The sequence below is a fragment of the Alternaria incomplexa genome (genome assembly GCF_024043165.1).
Source record: "Alternaria incomplexa strain BMP 0042 chromosome Unknown scaffold_1, whole genome shotgun sequence".
Classification (NCBI taxonomy): domain Eukaryota; kingdom Fungi; phylum Ascomycota; class Dothideomycetes; order Pleosporales; family Pleosporaceae; genus Alternaria; species Alternaria incomplexa.
Window position 1 is genome coordinate 542,094 of NW_026249850.1, and position 14,307 is coordinate 556,400.

At 53.6% G+C, this 14,307-nt stretch overlaps 6 protein-coding genes across 6 annotated transcripts; 2 read left to right on the forward strand and 4 right to left on the reverse strand.

Annotated features, from left to right (window-relative positions):
* Positions 1–1,218: 1,218 nt before the first annotated feature.
* J4E90_000192 (uncharacterized protein) lies at positions 1,219–2,688 on the reverse strand (the record flags this gene model as incomplete). Its single annotated transcript, XM_051429789.1, has 1 exon — positions 1,219–2,688. One exon carries the CDS (start codon positions 2,686–2,688, stop codon positions 1,219–1,221), a length of 1,470 nt encoding a protein of 489 aa, XP_051295276.1.
* An 875-nt stretch (positions 2,689–3,563) lies between these two features.
* Positions 3,564–4,592, reverse strand: J4E90_000193 (uncharacterized protein; the record flags this gene model as incomplete). Its single annotated transcript, XM_051429790.1, has 2 exons — positions 3,564–4,250; positions 4,302–4,592. 2 exons carry the CDS (start codon positions 4,590–4,592, stop codon positions 3,564–3,566), a joined length of 978 nt encoding a protein of 325 aa, XP_051295277.1.
* A 710-nt stretch (positions 4,593–5,302) lies between these two features.
* Positions 5,303–6,961, reverse strand: J4E90_000194 (uncharacterized protein; the record flags this gene model as incomplete). The annotated part of the gene is made up of 3 exons (XM_051429791.1): positions 5,303–5,376; positions 5,426–6,308; positions 6,359–6,961. The coding sequence occupies 3 exons, from the start codon at positions 6,959–6,961 to the stop codon at positions 5,303–5,305; spliced, it is 1,560 nt and encodes a 519-aa protein (XP_051295278.1).
* A 635-nt stretch (positions 6,962–7,596) lies between these two features.
* On the forward strand, positions 7,597–10,510 carry J4E90_000195 (uncharacterized protein; the record flags this gene model as incomplete). The annotated part of the gene is made up of 3 exons (XM_051429792.1): positions 7,597–7,867; positions 7,966–10,312; positions 10,384–10,510. The coding sequence occupies 3 exons, from the start codon at positions 7,597–7,599 to the stop codon at positions 10,508–10,510; spliced, it is 2,745 nt and encodes a 914-aa protein (XP_051295279.1).
* Positions 10,511–10,674: 164 nt separating this feature from the next.
* J4E90_000196 (uncharacterized protein) lies at positions 10,675–11,727 on the reverse strand (the record flags this gene model as incomplete). The annotated part of the gene is made up of 1 exon (XM_051429793.1): positions 10,675–11,727. One exon carries the CDS (start codon positions 11,725–11,727, stop codon positions 10,675–10,677), a length of 1,053 nt encoding a protein of 350 aa, XP_051295280.1.
* Positions 11,728–12,608: 881 nt separating this feature from the next.
* J4E90_000197 (uncharacterized protein) lies at positions 12,609–14,177 on the forward strand (the record flags this gene model as incomplete). The annotated part of the gene is made up of 3 exons (XM_051429794.1): positions 12,609–12,899; positions 13,012–13,294; positions 13,354–14,177. The coding sequence occupies 3 exons, from the start codon at positions 12,609–12,611 to the stop codon at positions 14,175–14,177; spliced, it is 1,398 nt and encodes a 465-aa protein (XP_051295281.1).
* Positions 14,178–14,307: the final 130 nt, after the last annotated feature.

The window sequence follows — 14,307 nt, forward strand, 5'->3', positions numbered from 1 at the left end:
ATCGAAGAAGAAACCTCCCAGAACGACAACAAGACGAAAACAGGAGAAAAGACAAAACTTACATAACGATTATCATTACAATAACCCGCACACAGCTCAGCCATCTGAGCTCCCTCTGGCCAGCTTTTCTGGCGCGGGTCGCAGATCCAGCTGCATTCGAACTCGGAGCAGTAGGGTGTTGGGATGGAAAGTTTGTATGGCGCTGGAACGACCCTAGATATGTCGCGGATGGGACGACGCGGTTTCGTGAAATTTGGGGGCGAGGTGCCGATGGCGCAGAGGGGGAGCTTTGGGTGTGTGTTAGTATCCATCTTCTTCCTTGTTCTTCTATTTTCTTGGTGAAGGAAGCTTGGTTCGTTAAAGAAACTCACATCTTTGTCTCCCTGGCAGAGCGCATCACAAGTCTCTGAACCAAGGAAACATGCGGATTTGCAGTTTACAAGCGAACACGGAGTGCCGGATATGCTGCTGTGCTGTTCGGCTTGGGAGGCTAGTGGGTGGGCGGAGACGGTGAGGAGGGTGAGGAGGAGGGTGGAGATTGTGAGCTTCATCTTGGTGGTTGTTCGTGTGGTTGGTGTGTTGGTGAGGGTTTGTTGAAGTTTCTTTGGAAAAGTTGGAAGTTGGTCAAGTTAGTCGAGTCTAGAATGTTTGGTGTGGAGATTAGAGAGAGGGATGCGTAGGTTTATATAACCCCTCAGGAACTCTAGACTATTTTTTCGAACTTATGAACTGGATAAGTACCGTGCCACTTAACCAAAGTTAAGTGAGTTACCACCCTAGGTCTTACTGTTGCTTGCGACAAGAAGTTTTATGAATGCTTGCTCTATTGGTAGGTCCTATGATAGATGCGTTCTGTGGTTGGTGAAAAAGGTGTGTGCTGAAGAACCCCGGTTCAGGTACCCGAACCAAACTTGGACTGTGGTGACGAACAACAAGTACAACAGAGGCATTGGGCAGAGCGAAGTACATCGAGAACCCTTGGTTCATGGACTTAGGAACAAGACTGTTGCAGTGGACTACACACGGGAAGTGTTGCTGTTACAGATTGAAAGGTTGAGAGCTACATCCTAGTAGCGGGCGATGCAGTGTGGTAGCTGAATTCGATGTATAAGTCCGATATAGAAATTTGATGTATTACCAAAAGAAACGCTATATACAAAGCCCTCACATCCATTTACATCTAAAAGTACCTATCAAAACGCACTTCCAACCACCAGCCTAAAGCATAGGCCTCTCACTCGCCGGATCCTGCCCCTTCGCAAACTTCCTCTCAATCCTCTCCTTCCCCTTCTGCATATACCCCTCCACCTCCTCAAACTGGATCTGCGTCAACCCCGTCTTAACATCCATCTCACTCCGCTCAACCGTCTTCGCCTTGATAAACACGCCATTACTTTCCATCTTCTTCCCTTCAACAACCTCCTTGCAGAACGTAGCGTACTCGCTGAAATGCACAGCACTACTCGGAACACTCTCGAGCAACATGGCGAAACAATGCGGCATTGCTTCAAAGTCGCGCCACACGACCGGAACACCCTGCGCGACGCACTGTTGCGCCATGACGGCATCCTCATCTCTGAGCATTTCTTCGCCGACGGAGAAGAATAGCGGTGGGCTTTTGCTCCAGTCTTTTGCGATAAGTGGGGAGACGAGAGGATGCATCAGCGCACTTGCTTCAGCGTAGAAATCTGCGCGTGGGGGATCCGACGGCCACACGCCTTCGTCTCTGGGGAATTCTCTTGCGTCGGTTGAGCTGGGCGGGGGTAGGTAATCGTATGTTACTGCGCCCTCAATAGAAGGGAGACTACGCGTGATATCGAGCCAAGGAGACGCGAGGGCTACTCCAGCTGGAAGAGGGATGTCTACTTGCTTGCCGTGGAAATTAACGGTTGGGGTTTGGCCAGAGGGCGTGCTGCGGTGGATCTGAAGGAGGAGTTGGAGGAGCGCGGTGCAGCATGTTCCGCCAGCTGAGTCACCTCCGAAGACGATTTCGCTGGCGGAGACGGGGTCGTGGAAGGAGCCGGGTGGCGGGTGCAGGAGGGAGAGGTACGCTGTGAAACAGTCTAGCAGGGCGGAGGGAAAGGGGCCTTGCGGTGAGAGGCGGTATCGCACTGAAAAAACGCGACCACCTGTTTCTTTCGCTAGGCGTCCTGTCAAGGGCCGTGATGTCGCTGGGTCGAGGAGGTACATCGCACCGCCGTGGAAATAAAGGAGTGTGACTTTGCTCGTCGTTTCTTTCATGAGGTTCTCGTATTTATCTTTTTCGCTCATGTCGGCAGGTTCGGGTTCGTCGTCTTTTGCAGAGGCGCGGTAGCCGTCCCATTCTGCTTCTAGAGGTCGCTGTTCGGGCTTCGTCCATTGCTCTCCTCCGGTGCTCATATCGTCGATGGCTTTGAACATTATTTGTCGGATGTCGTCTTCTGGTGGTACATCTAACTTGACTTTACTAACCCAAATTTTGCCCTTGACGCCTGGGTCTTTGCAGGTTAGACGCTGCAGCTTTGAGATGGGCGTTGGTGTTGAGTTGGGGCCCATCATGTCGCGGAGCATGTTGACTGTGATTTCCGTCTTCAGATCCCATTTTGAGCTTGTCGGTGACATGGAAAGAGAATGCCATAATGCTGTTTTCAATAGAAACGGTGTTTTGGGAAGCAGAAGCTTGAGCAAGGCTGAAGGTGAAGCGTCCATGTTGGTGATGTTCCGCGGAGGCGTTGACTCAGGTCTTAGGTCTCGATGACTGTGAACGTGATCGGATATCACACTTTTACTGGTTTGGGGGTTGGAAAATTGGATTTTCGAGGTTTCCCAGACTACACTCAAGGTTAAAGGAGAGAAGGAAGTCACTTTAGTGGCAAACAGGTAGTCTTGACGTCGCGCTACTAGACCAACGCGGCATATAACAATGCCTCGGCACGAGTCATGATCTCATGCACAATATACGGTCTATACGCCCACGTGGGGGAATCTACGAAGACCCGCAAGCCGCAGCGATTGACGCTAGCTGTCCTTCCAAAAGATCAATCTTTCTTTATGTAGCTTTGGTACGATAGGAGGTTTACTGCATGTATTGAAAACGAGACCTTCACTACCACCTCCTCTATCTCCCGCACCCACCCGGACTCCATCGTTGGCGGTAGTGCAAATCATCAATCACATGTCACAGCGTCTACACAGAGTCTTCAATCTTTGATCCATTATTGAGAAAACACGTCGCGTTATCGTCCAATCATCAATAGTATTCAAGTACTATGCGCATACCTAGGTAGTAATAATGTGTTATGCGGGTTAGTGGTATCTTCCCATGTCGCCTTGTACCAACCAAACGCCTAATACCTCAATTCCCTAAACAGACGATACTGTAAGCCATATCCTTCTTCTTCGTCCCAAAGCGTGGTTCGTGTCCATGGCAGTCCATTCGCCAAGGAGCCAGCGGTCTCGTCGTCAATCATCGAATCACGACGAGAGCGTGGAGCTTCTGGGCCTGGCGATGGTGGTTTCCGATGATGGATCCTGAAGCCGGCGCGCTTGGCCAGGCTGATGATCTTCCGTCCTTGGAGTGTCTTCTACCCATCCAATTCACCCTCTTCACTGCCCCTCTCCGTCGCATTGCCATCGCCCGTGCCGTTGGCAGGAGGTTGGCTTTGGCTTGTCGCTTGTACGCCTTCCATCCCGTCGGGCGTGTCCCCGAAGTCGATGCCGTCCTCTGGTGTCCGGAGCCCTGCGTACATGGAGGGTTCTCCATCTTTGTCTGGCGACTTCTCGTACAGATCCGCCATAAGGTTGCAGGCTCTCCGAATGTCGCGCAACTGGACATGTTGTATCTCCCACCATGGTTTTCCATCATCGTCTCCTAGCTCTACCTCCGCCATACGCGCGCCGGCGTACAGCGATGCTGCGGCGATCGCTCGCGATGTGAACAATAGGCACATCTGTGTGGACGTCGAGTCGGAGAGGAAGGCCCAGGCTGAGTTGCGCAGCTTCTTGTTATGCTCAACTCCGTAGTACTTCATCATGTCGTACATGGTCTTGTATGGTGATTCCACGTTAAGATCGAAGCACAAGGCTTCGAGCAGGACGTCTTCGCTGTATAGGATTGTGTCGCGCCATTTCCAAAAATCTTTTGTCTGCTCGTCGACGAGCTTGTTGGGATCCTTGAGCGCGACCCGGACGCATGAAACAACGAGTTCTTTCATTTTGCGACAGTTTTCTTCGACTTTGGTCGCGAGGAATAACGCGGTTGCGGCGATTTGCTGGTAAAGTCAGACGCGTCCATATCGCATCTATCAGGAAGGGGGACTCACATAGTGGTGTAGTGGCTTATACCCCGGCCGCGGCTTCAAACTCATTCGCATCAGGTAGCGATTGAAGAAGACGGCCGCTGTACTAAGCGTAGTCTGTGGTAATTTGAGCATCATGCCCACCTGCAATATAAACCCGACACCCTTCCGCCGTAGTGTGCGCTCCTCCTCAGCGGGCATCCCATCGCATATCGACGGCGCCAGTAGCAGTTCTTCTTCGGTGAAAATCCACTGCATCTCGGCTTCGATGACGGCCGGCGGTGGCGGTCTGGGGGGCTCACGCTGCGGCGCCATCGCGTTGCTGGCGGTCGATACCATCACCGAGGGTTGTAGCACTAGAGGTTGTGTTTCGATGCGCGATAGTGGTGGTACAGATGGCGCGCAAAGGATATGTTCCGATCCGGTATGGCGTCCCCGTCGTCGCTGATGGATATGTTAGACGACAGTTGCAGAGCGCAGTGAGGAGTTTTCAAGTGGCGTGAGGATTTGCGTGTGGGCGGGTGAATAGTGAAAGGCGACAATAGCAGCGGTATTGTTCGTCAAGGCGCAGCCATTGAAGCTTGAGAGCTGCAAGGGCCAACGGCTCTCTTCCGCGGCGAGTGCAGGGATCACTTCCGTTAACCTCCACCACCCCAACGCCGAAGGCTAGCAGCACCACATTCGGCGACCCCAGAGCCGCGTCGTTCCTGAAAGCTTGTATACTGCTAAATAGTCTGGGCATGAAACGGATTGAGCATGTTTCAACCAAGAGAGACTCAAACGCTGTTTCGAACTGTCAAGTCGCACATGAAACTACTATCAAATGTCAACTGTGAGAGATCTATTGTACCTCGTTCTCTGTGTGAGAACGCCTTGACCGTTCCCAGTCGTGCCATGTTGATTTTAGGTACAATTAATATTACATAGGTGAGTCAACATAAGATAGAGATAGTTTGACCGCAACCCCAGAGGTCTATATCCGACCCGCCATACGCGCCGTGCAATGCTGGAAGTGTGCATCTTGCTCAAGATGAGTAGAACGCTTCGAATGTGTAGATAATGCCGAAAACGAGGAAAGCAATCGCTCCACCAAGCGTGACTGTCACGAGTTAGCATTACGTCAAGAAAGAGGAATTGGACATGCTTACCATTGCGCATGCTGATCTTTCCAGCAATGGCGCGGCCACCGATGACTGCACCTGCAGTACACAGTCCGTGGCCAACTACAGCGCCGGCAGTGACATACCAGTAGTCGGACCCAGCAGCCATAGCAACAGTCGCAATTTGACTGCGATCACCCCACTCTCCAAGGAAAGTCATAACAAATGTCTGTACCCACGCAGGGCTAAGAAGGAGGGAAAATAGGTTGTTCACAGCGCCCAAAGTGCCGCTCATGGAGCCTCCGCGCGGTGAAGGCATTCGATCGGGGGAGCTGGAAGGGCTGCGGGCGGGGGCAGGTAGTCGCGAGTTGGATCGGGAGCGTCGCACACCACGACCAGACTCGAGGGCATAGGGAGAGATGGAGGACTTGCGGCGGTTTTGGTGTCGGGCAAGCTGTTCCTTCTCTTCAAGTTCCTGCTCGACTTCAGCCATTTCCTCGCCCACGCCATCGTCTGGGCTCATAGCGAGACCCTCTCTTATGAGGTTGACACCGAAGACGAGGAAAAGAGCAGCCGCAGCGAAGTGCGTGAAGCGCTCCGAAAGGAGCGCGGGGACGGCGTGGCCCATGACAGCCGAAAGAATTGTCATGACGACCAGAGCGGAGTAGGCGGCAGAGAAGACGAGGAGTCGAGGGTGTCGCATAGCCATGAGCGCCGCAACGAGGAATGTTTTGTCCCCAATTTCCGAGACGATAATCATGGTGAAAGCGAGTATGAAGGAATGGAAAGGTTGTACGGCGCCGGCGTCAACATCGTCGAGTGTTGAAGAGGGTGTCTTGGGTGGTGAAGTGTCTAGGGGATCTTTGGTAGAGACGGAGCCTGGGACAGGAAGAGGGTTGTCGTGCAGTGAGTCGGGAAGGTCGGTGGGTTTCTGTAGTCTGGTTAATACTGAATCAAGGCCACGGAAGAGCAACAACTCACCTCAAGTCCGCCAGCACCGAGCACACGAGTGGTGCTTGCAGTCTCTACAGCGTCTCCGCTCAATTGCTTCTGGTCGGCAGGATGGGCGGGAGCCTCCTTTGGCGACTCGGGAACCTGTTCCATTTTCTCGCCCGTCTTCTCCTCGTGTGCCAGTCGCTCCTTGTCCTTTGCCGACACTCCACCCTCGGTGCCTGTGCTGCCAGTGGCCGGTTTCCGCGCCGGGTCCTGCATGACGCTCTTGTCGCCATCCTTGACGTCGTCTACAAGCACAGTCTCTGTAGAAGCGCCAGGCTTCTTGGCCGCCCCGAGATCTTCTACAACGTTGGGAGCCTTCTTCCCTTTGTATTTTGGGTCGTCGTCCACGTATGGCCCGGCGTGGGGCTTGCCGTCTAGCCCATCGACAGGCGCATCTTTCGTTCCTTTTGGAACCGCTGTCGGGGCGAGTGAGGCATCAGGCGAGTAGGTGGCTTGGGTGTAGGCTGGCACAACGGCCCGCGCGACTGGCTTGTCGTCTGATGTGTCTGCGGCAATGGATGTGGCGAGAACTCGTAAAGCGGGTAGGAGGAGAAGCAAAGTGTGCGGTCGTGGCTGTCGTAACCTCATGATGAATGCGATTCGAAGGGAAGCAGGGGTGCGCTGCGGCGAAGGCAAGAAACGTCAGCGGTAAAGGGAAGCGCCCAGAGATAACTCAAGGTCTGCAAAGAGTGACGAGAATAGAAGAGGTTGTTGTGAAGGAAACGTGGATGTTTCGCCAAGTTTTATTGAACAGAACGGTGTAGGGGTCACTCTGATGTTGAGGCGTGTAAAGCAAGTCGAAGACGACCGAGATGCGCGCAAGGGGTGCGTGCAGACAGCCCACGTAATATATCCACGCCTACGTAAACCACAACGAGGGCTAGTTAAGGGGCCTTTCTGTCCGGAAGCCTGTGGGGAAGACCGGAAACATGGTGTAAATGCCGTGGTTCCGTCTCGAACTCAAACGCTTCGTATTCACATCCGTTCTGCACAGCTGGCCCCTTCTCCGTGCTGCGCCTTGAATGCTGAGGCCCACCCAGGCCCCGAACGGCGATTCACGACGCTAATCACGTGAGCACCCGTCGAGTCGCCTTAGTCAGCCACCATCACGGACCGTTGGCGTAAACAAGCCCGCATCCGCATCAACGCTACTGACATCACACCTCACCCAACCTACGTCGCATGTAACACCAGCCGAGACAACGCGTTTCTACGACACTATCATGGCCGACCGCAGAAGTGTGCGGTCCGCAAGCCGGCGCAAAACACCTACTCCACAACCACCGGCCAATGCGCCTGCACAACAATTTGGACGCGCACCGCGAGCGAGAAGTTTGCGCAGCGCCAGTCGCGAAGTAGAAGACTTTATCGACATCCAGAAGCCCACACGTCGAAGCGCGCGACAAGCGAGCGTGACTACGAACGATGGAAGTGAACATGAGGCACCAAAGGCGCGCAACACAAAGCGCAAACCCGCGAAAGAGCTGTTGGGAGGTTAGTAGCCACAGCCCAGTTGCTCGCTTGCGCAGTTCCAATCAGCGCAATATTCACTATTGGCTAGACAGAGCTCAGGCTAATTACGCATGCGCCAGACCTCACGGTGGTTGAGGAAATAGACACCGAGATTGCCCTTGAGGAAGACGAAGTCCCAGGTACACCAGCGCGCACCGAGCCTGACGTAACCTTCCGTTCACCGGGCGCCGCATCCGAGATGTCCGGAACCACTGCCATCACCTCCTTCAGCATGATAGAGGCCGAATTCCTGGAGCCCAGATACATTGTCAAGCATCTGCGCAAGCTATGCGAGGCTACAGAGGATTTTTTGGAGCACATTGCGCCAAATCACGCGGCAATAGAGGATGATCTGCAAAACATACAAGAGATGCGAAAACCCGGCTCAGTCTACAGCAAAGATTACCAGGACTTCGAAGACGAACTGAACACGCAGTTGAAGCATTACAAAGGCGAAGAACACAGCTACATACACATCAGAGCAATTCACCGCGCTCTTTTTGGGACAAGTGAGGATGTCACAGCATCACAGAGTGGCCTCGACCTGATCCTCTACCTCACTAATCTACTGGTGTTAGCGAAGCAGATAATGCATTCAGATCGAGATGATAAGAGTATGTGGGATGTACTACGACAACTAGACATTTCGTTCCCGACTCAGTTTATGCAGTCGCTCGATCCGGACGCGCAACAGTCAGCTGCAGGAGAGAGTGCGCTATACGATCAGACCTTTGAGCTTGCGCTAGAACTGCGGACACAACTAGCAATACTCGTCCTTCAGAAATCGACCGACAACCCCAGCTTTGATCCCACAGAAACAATGGAGGAGGTTTTCTTTCGGTCTGACTCGTCACAGTCGGTAGAAGCTGGCTCGCCGATCCGTGGGTGGAGCACAGCAGCTTTGGGCGGTGACGAATCAGCGCTACCCGAAGAATTCGAGGACCAGATTGTGACCCGAGTAGACCAGATCCGAGCCTCTTTCTTCTGGGATGGGCAAGATAGCCAAGCTGTTGATTTGCAACGTTTGAGGTCAGACTTTCCGTGGGAGGCAACCGTTCTTCGCCTGTTAGACTGGGTGCGTCTTCGGCACAAGGAACTCAAAACGGCCATCGATAATCTTGGAGGACCAAACACGATCATGCGTAACCTCAAAGAAGCCCTAGAGGAACCTCAGCACGTCACTCAAACAGCGCCATCTGCTCCACGAGAATCATTGCGTAGAAAACGAACTTCGTTTGGACGAGACAGGCGGCGCAGTAGCCGTAAATTTGACCCAAATGCGAAGGTGGATTTGCGCGCTATTGATGTTTTGAAAGAGAAAGAACGTGATTCGGATGTACATCTGGGACTCGCAGCCTCTCAGCCTGATCGTGAAGAGACCCTTGTTCAGCAATCAGTTGAGGAGGTGGAGAATGAGCAACCGGGAATGAATGACCAGCCACAAGACGAACAACAGACCATGGTCGGAAGCGACACGGCTTCTCAGCAGGAGCATGAGGATATTCCTCAAGCGATCGAAAAAGTGCAAAATGAGCAGCCAAGGACGGAACACCAACAGGATAATATGCAGGTGGTAGATGAAAGCGACGTCCCGCAGCAGCCCGATGAGGAGCAGTCTGAACAGCAGCAAACCCGACAACAAACGACGGAAGAAAGCCGAATGGAAGAGCCCGAAGAACCAGTCGAAGCGCAGTTCGAAGCACCTCAAGCATCAGGTCCACCGCAAAGCTCAGCAGCTCTACTAAAAGCTCTGAAAGCCGTTCCAAAGCCGCAGAAAGAGAACCGCCCAGTATCAATATTCGATCGCCAACCAACAGCACAGCGCATCGAATTCGGCGACGGCTTCGACAGCACCCAACCAACACCCGGCCCGTCAAATACAGCCAAAGGAAAGCAACCCGCACTGCCATCCCCACGCAAACGTAAGCGCGTAATCGACATCTCCGACTCGGAATCCGACGAATTCGAAACCGCAGACCGCGGCTTCCGTGCTCCAGAACGCCGTCGCAACGCGCCCGTCTCAAAGAAACAGCGCACCGCCGAACGCATACCCTCTTCCTCCGCAGCACCAACTAGCCACCAACCTCCCCGCCCAGAATCCGAACAAGAAGAATCAATCTCCGAAACCTCTGCGCCCTCCATGTCTGAGGAACCGCCCTCGTCAACCTGGCCCGACCAACGGCGCCTCGCAAAAGAAAATCGCGCTCTCGAAGTCACCACGCAAGAACGGGCAGCCGAGCGCAAAGGCCGCCAGAAATGGACAGACGACGAAGAAGACGCGCTGATACAGTACATGAACATGTACCGGGGGAAATACTCAAAGATTCTGCAGCATGATCAGGATGATCATGGGCCGAAGAGGTTGATCAATAGGAATCAGGTTAATTTGAAGGATAAGGCGAGGACGATGGCTTTGCATATGATCAGGTATGTTTCCCGCTTCTCTCCTTTCATAACAGGGACTGAAAGCATGGAATGGTTATGCTAACATTGTTTAGATCTGGAGCTGGACTGAGACCAGGATTTGAGATGATCATCCACCCGGGCATGAAGGAAGGCAAAGCTTTAATGGCCGCTGGGTGGGTAATGCATGAAGATGGGTCTTGGGAAAGGGCTGCTAGATGATCGTTGAAGGATTGTCCGCTTGGATACGATCTCCAGGACAAAGGCGTTTTTTTGGTTGAATATTCTTGATACCCACCGTCGCCATATCGGCGTTTTACTCAATCGTACAGTTGTTAGTTCTCAGACATTGATTTGCCTTGGTTATCAGGCAATGTCCTTCACACTCATACCATCTCCCTCCACCTAACCCCCCACTCCCCCTTCGCAAAACTACTCTCGACAACCACGCCCTTCATAACAGCCTCACACTTCTTCTTCTCACTCTCCCCCTCCACCGCAAATCCAAACGCACACCCCCTCCTCGCAGCCTTCCTCACCATCTCCCTCTCATCCGCTTTCCGCTGCCCCTCCCTCCGCTTCAACTTCATCTCATCGGTCTCCTCGATGCGTTCAGCCCAGCCTTTTTCTCCGCCGACGCTGCCGTTGACATCGTTTTGCGCTTGGGGTGGGCGCACTTTACCGCCGCCGTAGCCGTATTCTACTGTGTCAGGGAGGGCGGAGGGGTCTGCGTCTGCGTCTGTAGAGGAGGCTGTTTTTGTGGGTTCGAGGACTATGCCGCCTTCGGCTTCGGCGTCGGAATCTGACACGCTTTCCTCGTCGCTGGTGTAGTCTTGTGGGGATTGCTGTTGTGCAGATGCTGATGATGCGTCTGTCGTGCCTGTAGCAGGTGTGCTAGACGCAGGCTGATCGACCATATCCACGCTCTTCCAATCCTCGGGCTTCTCGACTACGAAACGCGCTTTACGGTTTTTGCGTCGTCCGTAGACTTTTTCGGGGTCTTTTTCCCGCTGGAAGACTATCTCTTCTACTGTGCCACATTCGATGATGATTCTAGTTTCTCCTTTGACGGTCTTGGAGGGCTTCTTCTTGTGTTTCTTCTCGCCTTTGCCGAATTTAGCGTCATCATGTGTATTCTCTGATTCTGCGTTGTTCTTGATCGGGTCTGCTCCGGCGTTTTCTTTCAGTGATTCTGGGGTTGCGCCGTTGAGAAGGGCGGCGAATGTGGCTTCGATCTTGCGATCGGTGGGACCTGGTTTGCTATTTCGGCATCGTGCTGAGCAGTATTTGACTGCCGTTGCGTTTTGAGTCTTGCGGCGCTCGCTGATTACGCGCCCGCAGCTGTGGCAGTAGGGTACTGTGTCGCCGACGGTGAGGTAGAGGGGTGGTGGGGTGACGGCGTGCTTGCTGGGCCGCGACCAGGAGTCCATCCACGACATCTTGCTGAAGCTTTTGGTATTTTGTAGTGGTAACGATCGGTATAGCTTATCCAAGCGTAAAATATGGGGTTGGCGTCGTGTGAATGTACGGTAGAAGATTGTCGTGCTTGTGGAGTTGGTAGAGAGGGTACGAGCGCACGACGTCATCGGCTGTTACCTACCTGGTACGTGGGTGTATGCAGGTACGAGCCTATGGACTGTGCCGCAGGAAGGCGTGAACGGGGTGAAGCTCGAATCATGTACATTTTGCAGCTAAGAGTTGAAGTCTATAATGACGTACTCGAATTGAAAGTTCCTACCTGTGCACTTGATGTGGCTGCACGTGTGCTTCCAGCTATTAGAAATGGCCCTTATCATAGCCTCCGCCTAAATACCGCGATCGATATACAATATTGGATTACTCAAGTCTACTAAATGCACCGACGTTGGTCAGCGGTATCCCCACAAACCTCCCCAGTCGGTCCTCGGATGTTCCCCATCACGCCTCACGCCAGTTGCCGAGCTTAACATTGCCCCGATCTCGGTAATCAGCACGCATCGCAGGATATACAGTCTCCATTCCGCCGATGAATATGGAGGATATATATGTTCTTCTTCGGCGCTCCACCCTCTGCCGTTGTATAGGGGCAGCGGGAGATTTGCGTACCTTGGGCTCTATTCTGCGCAGAACTTCAGGTCACGTCTTGCCCAGGGCATAAGGTCCGTTACAAAGCGGACAAATGGAACGTCTATCGCTATCAGCAGCGACTCCAGTGCCCCATTCCCCCTTCGCACAATCGCCATCCCAACACCATCTCTCCGCGAGACGACGTCGACCTCTGAGCGTGCGCCATCGCTGTAAGAGGGCGAAGCTGCAGCCAAGACCCAGAACATCCGCATCCATGTCGCCTGCGTTGGACCCCGCGACGGGTGAAACCGGCACCAAAGGATCGCGTGCGCATCCTATAGAGACATCGTCGACCCCGGAACCGGGACGCCCGAGACGGACTACCGCCCAAAGCGACATCCAGGACACGATACAACACCCGGGCAATGTGCGCATCAACGTCCAGGGGGCCTTCATCGTAGACGAAGAGCAGCCGGGGACGCCGCAGAGCGAGGACTACGAACACGACCCGCACGACATCAGACTACCGAACCACACTTCGGTAGTCAGCCATGTAGCCGTCGATGTGAGTGTACCTGCGTGGTCGTGTGCTTGATTGGTTGTGGCACGCGACCATTCACAGCGATCAGCCCCTTGCAGAGTCACAGCAGCATGCTAATCCATCGTGCGCATCGCAGATAGGAGGCTCTCTAGCCAAACTTGTATACTTCTCGCGCGAACCGGGCGACGATGCGATTGGCGGACGCCTCAACTTCTTCAAGTTCGAGACAGACCGGATAGATGCGTGCATAGAGTTCATGCGCAAGCTCCAGGCCGACCAGAAGCACGACAATGGATCCAGGTCGCCGGACTTGTGCATCATGGCGACTGGTGGTGGTGCGTTCAAATACCACGACAAGATCAAGCAGGCGCTAGATGTAGAGGTCATACGGGAAGACGAGATGGAGTGCTTGATCATAGGTACGAACATGACTCTGTGTAGATTAGGGAACCATCATGCTAACTTCGACGCTTTACAGGCCTCGATTTCTTCATCAACGAGATACCAAACGAAGTCTTCACATACAGCGAAGACAGCCCCATGACCTTCATGCCACACCCTCCCGACCCACCGAACATCTACCCCTACCTCCTCGTCAACATCGGCTCCGGCGTATCCATGATCAAAGTCTCAGGGCCGCGGCAATACGAGCGCATAGGCGGAACATCACTAGGAGGAGGAACACTCTGGGGCCTCTTATCGCTGCTTACCGGCGCACGCAGCTTCGACGATATGCTGCGACTCGCGGAGAACGGCGACAATTCCACGGTCGATTTACTCGTTGGAGACATCTACGGACAGGCGTACAACAAGATCGGGCTCAAGAGCACACATATCGCGTCGTCATTTGGCAAGGTCTACAAGATGAAGCGCGCGGCGGAACGGGAGGCAGAAGATGGATGCAACGGCGATCTCAAGCGCAGAGAAGAAGCAGAGCATGTCGAAGGCTCAGCGGAACTCTCCCACGACCCTGGTTCCTTCCGTCCAGAAGATATGGCACGATCGCTTCTCTACGCTGTATCAAACAACATTGGCCAGTTGGCGCATCTACATGCTGAAAAGCATGGACTGCCTAGGATATACTTTGGGGGTTCCTTCATCGGAGGTCACTCACAGACGATGAATACGCTGTCCTACGCTATTCGTTTCTGGTCGAAGGATACGCGGCAAGCGTACTTTTTGAGGCATGAGGGATACCTAGGCGCCGTGGGTGCGTTCTTGAAGAGGCAGCCTAGGAACTGGGGGAGGAGGGAGAGTGGTGCGGGGTCTGTTAGGCCTACTTCAGTTTCTTCGCGCGCTTGAGATACGGCGACGGAGGATCTTGTCTCGGAAGAAGGTCCGGAGTCTCTTCGCGCTCTCTTTTGAATGACATGGTTGATATCTTGTGAGATCGAAATCTTTGGGACGGTAGCCAGCATATAGAAGCAGCGTT